We start from the raw sequence: 14,294 nt of genomic DNA, 5'->3' as shown, positions 1-14,294 counted from the left end.
ATGATCCTTCGTTGTCAAGCGCTCATTTTTTTCAAAAAGTTACTTAACTAAATACCAATTAATCCAAATTTAATACGTAGTTGCTAATTGCAGTAGAAATCGAAAACTATGGCAAAAAACAAACGATCAGTAAAAAATTCTAAATGGGCAGTAAAAAATTAAAAATGAGCAGTAAAATATCTAATTATGGTCGGTAAAAAACTTAAATCTTTACAAACATAGGCCTAATTTATATATTTAACATTTAAAATATTTCCATATAGAGTGAAAAGCCCCTTATTTTCCCTTTGCCAAAATTTGGACGATAATATCACTGTTTAAAATTTTTTTGTTACTGATCAATTTTAACTTTTTACTGCTCATTTATTCAATGCCGAAAACTATCATTTCTTATACGGTGTGCCATTTATATTTTTCTCTTAATATGTGCTATTTCAAGAAATTCTTGATCGTAATAAATTTCTTGATAGAATTTTTAGATTTTTTCTTCATATTCAAAATGTATTGTTATACAAGTTCATTTATTATTATTACTTAAAACATTTAAAAGCATAATTTTTCAAAAAAACAAAGCATATATTACAGTATCCGAAACTGTGCTATTTATCTTGTCGCCACTGTATGTGAAATATTTTTTGCACCAATAGAATTTCCACAAAAAAAAAACAGTTTCCAAGTAACAACTTTTGGAAAAAGAATCGAAAAGCCTATTTCTTTTCAAAATACATTAAAATGGCTTTTGGAAAAATTATAGAACGTCTAATTTCCTATAAAAATATTCTGCTTTTAAATCATTTATTTATTTTGTAAGTTAAAAAATAAAATAATTGTGAAATAATTGTTAATAAAACCATTGTTCCACGTTTGAGGGAAATTTTTTATTATTCAAAAACAATTATAGAACTAACCATTATGAATTTTCCGAAATTCAATTTGATTTTTTAAATTAATTAATAATTTAATTTAATTATTTAAAAATTTAATTTAATTTAATTATTAATTTAATCGTCAATACCGATATTGAGTCCTTTTGTAACCCCCCTCCCCCCATCAAAACAAATAAATAAATTTTCATGTTAAACGTTCAGGACCTTACTAAATCAAATTTATTTAAATATACCTTGAAGTGTACTTATCAATAGATCTTACTTTTTCAGGAACTGCAACTTCTCCTCCTGGGCCCTAATGTATTCCTCCAAGTTCGTTATGAGAACAGCTTCCGTCTCCAGCAGTTCTTCCATCTCCACAAGGGCTGTAAAGACTTCCGGACGGGCGACATTTATCAGCAGCACCAAGAAGACGATAATGGTGCCGCGAAGAGATTTCGTGAACTGTGAGACCATCATTGTAACAATTGATATCTGAAAGGGAATAGCACGTTTCTATAAGTTATGTCACGTTGAGAAATATCACCACAATTGCCACAGTTCATCGCACAGTGACTCTCAATATAACTTTTCTGTGCAATATTCGATGGTTATCGAGGCATTGTCACACCTCTTTCCGCCTTTAAATAACTTTTACGTCATATCCAGTTGGTCAGAGTTTTAACAGAATGCAAAAAGGAATTTTATGAGAAATTTATTGAAGAGTTCGAGAGACTTTTTGTGCTAAATGATTTTGTTCAATGAGAGAATTTCTATTTTTTTCCAACTTAATGCTAATTTGAATTTGCTTAACAATCAGGAAGTTTTCAAAGCACGGCAATAAATCTTGGTGATGTGCCTGCCATGGGATGAAAGTAAATTTCACGTCTCATCATGCAGCATACACCTCAAAGTAATACCTCTAACTTCAAACTCTTTTGCGATAATTGAAATTGAAACTTTACGTGCATCAGTGGCAACAAAAACACTTCCATGGTGAATAATGTTAAAATTAATTGAATTTACTTGAAGTTTCAATTAGATTTTTATTCTAATCACCCATTGAAAGGGGGAAGGCCCTTTGTAATCATCTAATGCAAATTTCAATTGTAAGGCTCGTCTATGTAAAAAGAGAGCTGGTGCATATTTCCGCCCAATTTATTCGCCAGGAACAATGTAACAATGCATATGATGATTCTTTTTTTTTTGTATGTAGACTTTTGGCGAGTGGCGATTACCAAATTCTAGATGAAATTTATTTGTGCGAAGTAAACTGTCCAAATCATTTTCCTCCCAGCAATATTGCAAAAGTCCAAAAAAAAAGACCAAAGAGGAAAACCATTCGCTGCGTTGGAAACATTTTTTGGAATCTCTGTTGCAAGACCCTTTCCATTGTTGAGAGACTCAGTTGGAAGGCAGCTGTTGAGCGCAGTTTTCGGGCATGATGATACTCACGAAAGAGTTTGTGCCAAAGAGGTAAAAGGAAGATAAATGCCAATTTTCTGACATACCCACTGATTTCGCATTCCCTCATCACTTTAATCGGGCACAATCACCAGAATCTCTCATTGAGAAGCTGAAGAATGGAAATTTTAATTGGTGTCGAAAGAAGACTTTTTCTACACCTCTATACTGCAGTGCAACATTGTATGGCACTTAAATACAATGATGAAATCACTATTTGCTAAAATACGCTAATGTTTATTCAGTATTTTTTTGGGGGATTCTTACATCAAGAGACCAATGTCTCTTCAATGTCTAACTGTTTCGCACAAAAAACATGTTTTAAACGTCCAATTTTTAAAGTTCCTAGAAATGAAGACGCGAAAAATAATCGGAAAATTCCCAATTAGAGCTCCATTTATGTGCTATTAACTCAAGTTTTAAACAGGAGATGTTCTATGGTGTAATACAACTATCACAAAACTTTTTTTTTTGAAAATAATATTCGGACATTAGTGAAAAATAATCGTTATAATTCTTATTTTGTTCTTTTTCCCATTTCTTACAAGGTTTAGAAGCCAAGCGGTGTTGGATAGAATTTCAATGCCTTAAAAGGCCCCTATTGTTCGATCTTAATTTTTACGCGAACCTTCTGCTTTCCCTCAAAATATCGTCAGGTACATCAGTAATTTCTTTTAAATCTGCATTTGTTACAAACGACTATGCAGCAATGCATTATTTATAAATTATCGTTTAGCATATAGGTATACTCCAAGAAATACGTTGTTCCTGATTTTAAACTCTATAATTGGTGAGAAATTGAAGTCATAAAATTTTAATAAATTAATTAATTAATTAATTATTAATTAATAAATTTAAAAAATTAATAAAAATGTACAAGTAGCACAAGGCTGTTTTTGCTATTTTTTTCAAATCAGTTCCCATTATTTCTTTTCGTTTTTGGCGTTAGGTCAAAGTCCCCAACGCCAAAATCTCGAGAGCCAGAATATCTAAAAGTCAAAATTTCGAAAACCAAAATCCTTGAACGCCAAAATCTAGAAGTCACTGTCTAAGAATTCGGTGTTTAGCTAGTCCTACGAGTGAACCCGCGTTTCTTGGTAGCAAGGGGAAATTTTCTGTATTATGCTAAATTATTCAACCGGTGGCAGCCAAAATCCCGCGCGAATGGGCCAAAATCCTGAAAAGGCCAAAATCCCGAAAGCCAAAATCCCGAAAGTCAAAATCCCGAAAGACAAAATCCCGAAAGCCAAAATCCTGAACGCCAAAATCCCGAAAGCCAAAATCCCGAATTTTCAAAAATCCTGAAAGGGATGAAATTATTTGGAGGAAAATGTTTAAAATAATTTCCTAAGACACAGAAGATTTTCCTTTGCCTCCAGCAAGCGCGGGTACAATCGTGGGAGTAGCTGTGACACTTTTAAGAATTCGGGATTTTGGCTTTCGGGATTTTGGCTTCAGAATTTTGACCGGGCCCAATTATACATACAAGTAGCACACAAGGAAGTTTTTGATATTTTTTCAAATTAGTTCCCATTATTTCTTTTCGTTTTTGGCGTTAGGTCAAAGTCCCCAACGCCAAAATCTCGAGAGCCAGAATATCTAAAAGTCAAAATTTTGAAAACCAAAATCCTTGAACGCCAAAATCTAGAAGTCACTGTCTAAGAATTCGGTGTTTAGCTAGTCCTACGAGTGAACCCGCGTTTCTTGGTAGCAAGGGGAAGTTTTCTGTATTATGCTAAATTATTCAACCGGTGGCAGCCAAAATCCCGCGCGAATGGGCCAAAATCCTGAAAAGGCCAAAATCCCGAAAGCCAAAATCCCGAAAGTCAAAATCCCGAAAGACAAAATCCCGAAAGCCAAAATCCTGAACGCCAAAATCCCGAAAGCCAAAATCCCGAATTTTCAAAAATCCTGAAAGGGATGAAATTATTTGGAGGAAAATGTTTAGAATAATTTCCTAAGATACAGAAGATTTTCCTTTGCCTCCAGCAAGCGCGGGTACAATCGTGGGAGTAGCTGTGACACTTTTAAGAATTCGGGATTTTGGCTTTCGGGATTTTGGCTTCAGAATTTTGACCGGGACCCAATTATACATACAAGTAGCACACAAGGCAGTTTTTGATATTTTTTCAAATCAGTTCCCATTATTTCTTTTCGTTTTTGGCGTTAGGTCAATCGTAATCGTATTTCATCGTATTATAAATTCATAATTCGAATTTTGACCATTCAAGATTTTTAAATTTACGATTTTGAAAATTATTCATCATCAAGGAAAAATTTGATAGCATTTTCCACAAATCCTGTCTCTAAATTCTACTCCTTTAGTATTTATACTGTCTTGAAATTTAGAATTTACTATCCTACAGATATTACGTTCTAATTGTCCGATGTTAAATTCTACTATCCTTCCTTAGATATAACCTCAAGTTTCTCCTAGATTTTAATATCCGGATAGTAAATTTTACTAGCCGGATATTGGATATTGGAATTTAACTCGAAGACGGTAAAATTTACCGGAGGATAGTAATTTGGGTTGAAACAGGGCGGAGCATTCTCATACATTTTCCGTACAAAAGTATGGTACATTTTTTCTTAAGTGATTTTTTAGTTTTAGTATAAAACCCAATGCAATCATTTTAAAACTTTTACCAAATGAAAGAGTATCTAATGTTATGTTATTGGCTCAAAATTTATAATGATTGCATGAGGATAACAGCTCCAAAAACCTATATGAAAAAACATAAAATTCGCAATTTTTGAATTTTTCTGACAAATTTTCTATTTGTAACACTGGTAACATTTTAAATTCAATAAAAATATATTTTCTGTACATGTGCCTACCATTTCGTGTTATATTTATTTTTGTGTGATCTAAGACTTAAAAATTATAAAGAATTTAAGAAAAATATACCATTTCTGAATTAAAATGCTCCATCCGTTAGTTAATCATCCTAGGGTTGAAATCACTATCCAAGTCAATAGAATTTTCATGGCACAATAAGATGCACGACCACATCATAAAGGCCCCGTGCCTATGCCCAAAATCTCAGCGTATCCGCCAATATTGGAAAAACATGCTCAAGCATTACATCAACCAGGAATATCAAACAGAAAAGGCATCAAGCCCCCAAACAATGGTCACAAATTAGAAAAAAAAAATAGAAAAAGAATTCCAGAGTTATGCATTTGAATACTAATCCTACCGACCGTTTTTAGTCGTTTTCTCTAAAGCTGTCTACACATTATGAGCATTTTTTAAAAAAATTCTTTAAAAAAATTTTTAAAAAATTTTTTTAAAAAAACTGTTTTTTAAAAAATTTTTTTAAAAAAAATGCCTCCACACTAGACTTAATTTTTGTAAAAAATTTCTGACAGATTACTCTCAGCATTTCGCTTGGGATTATTTTTCATGAAAATTTGTCATTTGAGTGGTGGAAAAAGTGTGAAAAGTGTTTGTTGGAATTCCCTGGGATAGTTGTTAGTGAATGTTCGTGGAAAATTTTCCAAAATTGCAAAAGTGCAGTGTTTTTCTACAGAAGTTGTTCCCAGTGGAATCAATATTCCGGAGTGTGTGAACATAACCTCAAAATGTTGTTTTTCCCTAAAAATTTTGTGTGATTATCGCAGTTATTTATGTACAGAAATTGTTTTTCTTTGCGATAATCTGGAAACCAAAACATGCTCATCAGAAGAACCGCAGAAATTACTCGGAAGGACAAATTTGTTACCAGGAACAATGGGTAGAGTGGAGAAGAAGGTGTGCAGCTCAAAAGATCCTAGATTCCATTGATCAGCAGCTCTTTCTGGAAAAGCTTCAGGACTTCAGGAAAACTTGTGGATACGTTTGGATGAACAGGAGTATTTGTAACCAAGAACATTGACGTAAATACTATGAATGTGCTAAAAAAAACTCGCTGATTTTATTACAAAGCTATTCCTGCAAAAAATTCAGGACTACAATTGGAAGAGCATGATAGTGGATGAGGGGAAGGACTTTGAGGAATAATTAGAAAGTGCTTCACCAAAATTCCTGCAAAAATTGATCCAGTGCAACTCTACAAATTTGATTCCGGATACTGGATGACACTGATTTGATTCCGGACACTAGTGATAATTATGATAAATTTTATGAAAAATAAATTCTCATATCTTGGTTTCCAATCCGAAATCTTTTATTGGTTGTCCGGTGTACATTAAAGCCTTCTCCCTCTATCCACTACTGTCCAAGCAGGAGCCCCATGGAGGAAGCAAAAGTTTGTAGCCATCTCATCCTTGTGCTTCCGGATGGGAACATTTCCATCGTGGTTGAAAAGGAGGAATGATGGGAGGTGGTTCTGGGGCTTCATGATGGGCTGTGGTAACTACGGATGACTCTTGTATGTACTAGGATCTCCTCAGTGGCTCTGAATAGGTCTATTGTCTTGATTGATTTACCAGGTTCATGTTCCAAAATTCTTCAATTTCCTTCTTTCCATTCATGTTTTAATTTGGTGCACGAGGTTACTGTACCATAACAATCTTCAAGAATACACAGACATCACAACTTTTGGAAACTTCAAAAGAAAAATCAGCGAAAATGTTCCCCCACAGCTGGCTTTGATTCCACTGGGAACAACTTCTGTAGAAAAACACTGCACTTTCGCAATTTTGGAAAATTTTCCACGAACATTCACTAACAACTATCCCAGGGAATTCCAACAAATACTTTTCACACTTTTTCCACCACTCAAATGACAAATTTTCATGAAAAAATGTCTCGAGTTGCTGTGATTTTTTAAAAAATTCTTTAAAAAACTATTTTGTAAAAAATTGTCCCAGTGTGTAGAGGCATTTTTTTAAAAGAATTTTTTTAAAGAAAAAACCTTGATTTTTTAAAAAAATGGGTCGTTTTTTTACAAAATCGCCTACACACTATACAAATTTCTGTAAAAAATCTAGATTTTTTAAAAAAAATTTTACTAGTCTGGAGGCGATTTTTTTAAAGAACTTTTTTTAATGTCATTTTTTACAGAATTTTTTGATAATGTGTAGACAGCTTAACGCGCTCGGCGAAATAACAGACCGCGGTAAGTAGGATACTCAACAAATATTTCTTGGAAAAGAGGAAAAACTTATAATTCAAACATTTAAAAAAATATTGTATGCATATTTTAAGAAATTCATAAAGTTTGATAGCGACATTGCACCGTTTAAATATGTGTTAATTTTAAAAAGTTTAAAACCGGCTAATTTTACCGGTCTTGGTTTTTAGTGTTAATATCCGGCTAGGAAAACCTACTAACCGGATATTAGAATCTAGGAGAGATTTGAGATTAAATCTAAATAGGTAGTAGAATTTACTGCACAGCTATTAGAATTTACTATCCATGAAATCCATGAGACAGTAAATTCTAATGACGAGCACGTATTCTACAATTCTTGACTGTCCGACCTAATATCCCGTTTGCTGGGTGACTTTTTACTATCCGGCTATTAAAATTTATGTATGAAGGATGGTAAATTTTGCCATACTAGATTTCTTGATTTCTAATCATAATTTTCCAAAATTTTGATTTTTTTTTAAGTTTTTAGAAAAATAAAATCGCAATATTTGCCCGTTTTTCCGACTGCCTATTATCGACCTAGAATCTAAACGGTAAGAGATATTGCTTTCCAATCTTCGGTGACTCCTTTTCTGGAAGTTCAGACGACCAAATAAATGTTTCCTTTATACGAGCTGCAGACCTAAGGCTTAACCATATGGCTTAGCTGCTCTAATTTCTTATTATTCACGATTTTTTGGAAAAATCTACCCGAGGATTGGATTATTAAAGATAAATGACCTATTAAGCTATCAAAAAGGAATAAAATTGCTCGCTATTTAAGATTTTGTGACCTTTGGGAAGTGGACTAATGGCCTAGACACACTTACGACTTAAGCCGAGAGACGACTTAGTGTAAAATTATGGAAATGTAGTTTAATCATTATTTCGAATATAATTACGCTAAGCCGTCTCTCGGCTAATCCTCAGGTCTATCGAGGCCCTAAGCCTCTAGTCTGAAAATCGCTTTACCTACTTCCATTTGAGTATAATTTTTTTTTAAGAAATTCGTTATTTTTAAAAGGACCTAGATGCAGCCATATGGATTAATATTATAGGCAAGATTTTTGGTGAAATTTTCGACTTACAAATAATTACATTGTATTAAAAAAATAATAAAAATTATTGTTTTTTATTAGATTTTCAGATCTCTAGGAACTGTGCTAAACCTGCAACAAGTCTGAAACTCGTTTAGGATTTCTAAATAAAATTTTCAAATTTCCAAAGAACTTTTCTAAAAGTCTCTGTCTTTAGGGGGAAGTGGGGCACCTTTGAAATTGGGATTTTTCTCCTATTTTTAAGTGAAACTGAGCCATATCATAATGTAATTTAGCTTCTTAATGTATTTGTCCACCTAAATTATAGCACGATTAGGCTCAATTTTTATTTAAAAATAGGTAAAAAATCCTAATTTCAAAGATGCCCCACTTTCAAAGTTGCCCCACTTCCCCCAATATTAGTAATTTAGCCAATCATTTTTGAATTTTATTGAACGAACTCAAAATAAGAGCAATATAGACATATAATCCAAAATCATTTTTCACCAGATTAGAGATCAAACTGTATGAGATATTGGTTTTTGGGTATTTTGATGACCCCTCCTTCCAGAAATCAATATTCCATAGAGATGTCATTCCGCTTTTAAACTGACATTCTTTATTTAAAGTCAAATTGTATTGAGTCCTCTATAAACTCTCTTAAGCACGATGACCTTTCCTTGTACAGTTTTTTAGCATATCAAAGAAATTGAAACCCTCAATATGTTTTTGTTATATGGAATTCTTTCAAAATCAATATATAAATTTACTGAGTAATTAAGTACAAGAAAATACAAGAAATAGAAGCAATTAAATTTTAGCTATAAAAGGCTTTTTGCTACTTATGAGTCCAATCTTTAAAATAGTATAATGTCTTTAATTCAGATGAAAAAGAGTTTAAAATACAAAATAGAAAAAAGTTATGAGTGTACTCGAGCTCTCTGGAAGCTTTGTGAGTTAAAAGATATTAAAATAACTTTTTATGATAAATATTTTTCTACAAAAATCACAGGGAATTTTCCCACAATTATCTATGATAGTTTTTTGATAAAAGCACTACCGAAATTATTTAGAATAAATGAATGTTTTGCATAATCGCATAATTTATATTAAAAATATATTTAAATTTTAAATAAAATGTATGTTGCAAAATAAACGTGATAAATACCAGAAATTATTTCATTTTTATGAAGCACACGATTAGTAAGATGCTTTTTTTTACCCAAAAGAAATAAAACAAGATAAGAATGCTTCCATGAAATAATTTTTACATAAGACGTCGGAGAAGCATCATGAATTTTCCACGATAGAGAACAAAGATTCACTTTCAATGGGATTGAATAACATTTTGATGATCAAGGACTGATTTGTATGATCTTGTGTCAGTTCAGAACATGCACATAGTATTTCGCATCTTATTGTCTTATCTCTGCGATTTCCTCTCAAGTATTTCACTGGAACTACGAGGTATATTTTTTGCTATATATCGTTTTGTTATGTTAACGTCTTTCCATTGTAATTTAATGCATTTCCATTTCATAGATGTACGTAGCAATTTACTTCCATCAGAGGCAAAGGCATGTGGTAATGAAATTGACGTGCTCCCTCAGACGGACGAGCACTGTTTTGAGTGAATGTGCGGAAAATTCTAGACTAAAAGCAGAGCTCAGAGCACTGCTCTGTGATAATCATAACATTCAACATCGCATATATAGCTCATGAGATATAATGAAGCTAGCAGTGAAGATGAATATAAAAATATATATGTATAACGCGTTAATTTTGAACTTACACATAATCTCAAAAGCATAAGATATTCCTTACTCTCTGGACTACGTGACCCAAAAATGGTGTACGATTGAATTGAAAAAATATGTGCGATAAAAATGATAGAAGAGGAAGTATGTAATACTTTAATCATTTTTTCGCTATTATATTCACGCAAAGATCTTCTATCAACACTGTGATGTTCCCAGCTATAAAAGGTACAGAACATTGAGCGATCATCAATTTTCTCCAACGACACTAATAGCAATCGATGCATAAATTAAAGTAATTGCCACTTTTGCGGTATTATTTCTAAAGAAATAACCCATCTTGCAGTGTTTTTTGTACTTTTCCTTTTGTGGAACAACTCAACAGGAAATATCGAGAGAGAAAAAAAATCAAGATGGGACTTTCTTATGAGGGGACCATATTGACAAAACAGATTCCATATATCACTTCAAGTGTGTGAATTCAATTCAATTAATTACATAAGCCACAAAACAAGAATATTGTGCTAATCGGCCATCTCCAGACAAGTTTTACTTTTCTCGAGACTCTGTGTTATTTCCACTTCATAAATTTTGCTGTTCCGTTTCAAATGTCCACCATCCGGAGGCTTCTAACTAAATATTTATAGTACATGCACGTTAAATAAATTGATTTCATTGGAATTCCAACTAAATAAATTCTACGGGTGAGGTTTAAAAAATAAATAAAAGAAGTATTCAAGAAAAGTAAATCAACTACTGATACTTTACACCCATTTATACTTCTTGTGATCGATGCAATCGTGTTGGAAATTGAATACCTTTCAAACAAATTCAATTTTGATCAAATCGGTTGAGAAATAAACCTTTTAGAGTGATGTTATTCTGAACGTAACAAAAAATCAATTAAATATGGACGAATTTTTATCCGAACTACACGAGAAATATATCCGAAAATGAAAAAAATCGTTGAAATAAATTTCGAAATAAGCTAAATAATTCTTTATACTGACTAATTTAACTTGAAAATATGATATTTTACCTTAAAAATTATTTTAATATTCGTAAAATTTTATCAAAATCTTTTTTGATGTCATTAAATCAATTTTTTAAATCAACAACTAGTCCAGGATTCAAACCTGGAACCCCATACAATTTAAATATTAACCTTGAAAATCCACATTTGGAAGGTCATTGATTTAAAATTAAAAACGATAAAAAGACACGGATTGACCTTACTGCTTTTCACGCCTTCCTTTCCTTAAGGAGTGAAAAGCAGTAAGGTCAATCCATGTCTTTTTATCGTTTACAACCCAAAGTGACCGAATTTTCCCAATTAAAATTAAAAACAAATATATTTGCTTCCCAAAAAGTATTTTAAAAATTGAAAAATTCATTGCAAAGGCTTTCGAAATTAACAAAAAAAAAACCTTTTAGGAAATAAAAATATCGGTTATTGCAGAATTTTTCCTAAAAATCCAAAGTCACTATCTCTCTCAGTGTTCGATTTGCGTCACAAAAAAAAACGGAAAGTTTCGTTTTGCTAGCATGAACTTCAAAAAGTTAATGATTTTCGTGATTTTAGTGGTATTAGTGAAGGGTTCCGGGTCAAAATATAGAGAGCCAAAATCTCGAAAGCCAAAACCCTAACGCTAAAATCGCAAAAAGGCCAAAATCCCTAATTGGAAAGAGTGCCATAGTTCTTTCTGCGTTCTGTTTTTGAGAACGGAATTGCGAAATTTTCTGTTTTTGTTGGATAAACCATGCGATTTCAAGTCTTTCAGGATTTTTACCTTTCGAAATTTTGGTTTCCAGGATTTCGACTTTTGGAAATGTATCCCGAAAATGTATGTTCAGGATTTTGGGTGCCACCAATTTTACGATATCGTAAAAACTTTCACAATTTCTATAACGATTTTGTTTTGGGGTCGAAGCAACATTCCTTTTGGACACGGAACCCCTATTAACACTTTTCTCAAAATGTTGAAATTTACTTAACCCATTCCTTACCATGGTATTATACATTATACGCAAACTAAGTGATTTTAGATCATTTATTCCTGGGCAATTTTTATCCGAATTGCTGTCGGGAATGGATTTTTAGTAACTTTAATTCTTCAATTACTTGGGAAAAATAGTCCAACAAAGATGAAAATAAATTTTGTTATTCTTTTCTCGCTTCGCGGAAAGTAATGCAAAATGATTGCTCAAAATGGCGGACGGAAAATTCGACTCTTTCCTGATTTGAATTCTAGTTGCCAATTTGTGTTCTTGGATAGTTACTATATCTAAATCAATACACTTTGTAATGAATTAATGTACAAAATTTAAAATCAGTGACCGTTAAGACGTGTGTTTGACAGGGTTCCCGCACTCTCATAATAGATTTTTTTTTTTCTTTTCAAAAAATTCCCAAAATATGAACATTCTATCTCAAAGTATCTAATAAAACGTAACCAATATGAGGTTTTTTCTGTATATACATATACCTATTCCTATAAAAAGCGATTGTAATATTTAATAACCCAAATGATACAAAGAAGAATGCAATAGGTCTGATACCCTGGTCTGACACAAGTTCTTAAAGTGGCAATAGGTGTTCCATCCACCCTAGAACATTTGTTTTTTAATTTTTTAAACCCCTATGATTTTTTTAAATAAAAAAGTAGTTCTCGGTCGACATAAAAACGCTCTATACAATTTCGTTCTCTAAATGAATACTATTTTTTGTTCCAAAACTTATCCGGATCTTTAAGGACTCCCTATCTTTTGGTAATGAATTGCCCCTTGAATAGGAAAAAATCCCGGCACATTTCTCTATTTTTTCTATGAAGGCAAATGTTTTATCGCTTAAACACTGTTGATATTTTCCCGGCAGCATTCGTCCACTATTTCTAATTCATGGACAACATTTGTCTGATTATTTTGGATGTGGGAAGTCAAAGATCATTTCAATTGAGAGTTGGTTTTGTTTTTTATAGAAATGAAAAGAAAAGCGATTCCCATATCTATTACTCGTCCAATTCCCGCGGCTTTTAAGAGTCATATTTCATGTGATAAAAATGAAAAGAAACATGTGTATCTGCGAGTGCACTTTACTGAGAACGACTTATAATTACAATTGACGCAGAAGGGAATTCTTTTGCGCATTCAACACATTTGTCCGGGAATAACTAGGAGAACAACCGGTCAATTGTCATTTGGATAGAATTTCAACTTACGCTGAGTTATTCACGTATCCAGGATTATTGAGCTTGGAGATTCCTATTGGATGTTGATTTTAAAAATAAATTCACACACTTTTGCTTTATCACAGAAGATTCACTTGAAAATTCTCCTCCTCATTCCAATCACTTGGTGCTGGTCATTTCATAACGTTCAATTATCACTTTTCCGCCTTTGAACTTGCAGAATTTTTCACCATCACCACTCACTATTGATATTCTGCAGTTTCTGCTGCAAAATTTTTATTGCTTGAAGGGAGAAAAATGGGAATATTTCAATTAAATTTCCTGTTTTCTTAACACAAAAATCTTCTTCCGAAATGAATTCCTTGCACTCTCGACGAGTCGCTTGATTGAATGAATAGAGTGTACAGACTCTATTTACCCTACGCAGACTCTGAAGAACCGAGTCGGCAAGATGAAGCGATCAACTACATATTTTCAACAGCTTATAACCTTCTCCTTTCCACCCATTCTTATTCCCATTCAAAGCTGATTCATAAAAGTCGATGAGTAAGTGGTTTGTGTGGAAAATGCGGTGGTCCAAAAGTGTTTGTATCAAGCATATGCTTCTCAGCTCGGAAGTTGTAAAAAAGAACGTGTCATGCATACAAAGCATATGTTTATCTGAAATTGCTTCACAGACATTCAATATTCAAATTAACGAACTTATTTGCATGTTTTATAAATTATAATCAAAAATAGTTTTCAGTGTATCCGTATAGTGGTGTTTTTATTAAAAAAAGATATATTATGAACTTAAACTTATATGAGTGTTACTTAATGACATTTGATAACTAAATGCTGTCACAAATGACACAATAACCTTGAGACTTGTTGGATAGACGCCACTACTTTCAAAGATAAT

The 14,294-nt window shown here is 32.6% G+C and overlaps 1 protein-coding gene across 2 annotated transcripts in view; it reads right to left on the bottom strand.

The window, feature by feature from the left end:
- LOC129806049 (prolyl 4-hydroxylase subunit alpha-1-like) overlaps nt 1-13,825 on the bottom strand; it is a 186,297-nt gene extending 172,472 nt beyond the window's left edge. Inside the window, exons 1-2 of one of the 2 annotated variants that reach the window (XR_008752143.1) lie at nt 13,424-13,807; nt 1,150-1,361 (exon numbers count right to left, since the gene is read on the bottom strand). Coding sequence is in view for 1 of the 2 variants with exons in the window: in XM_055854368.1 (XP_055710343.1) it covers nt 1,150-1,346 (197 nt within the window). In the remaining variant the exon portion in view is untranslated. Of the gene's footprint in view, nt 1-1,149; nt 1,362-13,423 lie in introns of both variants that reach the window. The other variant, XM_055854368.1, reaches the window with a different exon arrangement.
- Nucleotides 13,826-14,294: the final 469 nt, after the last annotated feature.

Source organism: Phlebotomus papatasi, chromosome 1 (assembly GCF_024763615.1).
Source record: "Phlebotomus papatasi isolate M1 chromosome 1, Ppap_2.1, whole genome shotgun sequence".
Classification (NCBI taxonomy): Eukaryota; Metazoa; Arthropoda; class Insecta; order Diptera; family Psychodidae; genus Phlebotomus; species Phlebotomus papatasi.
This window is presented reverse-complemented; position numbering and strand designations above follow the sequence as displayed.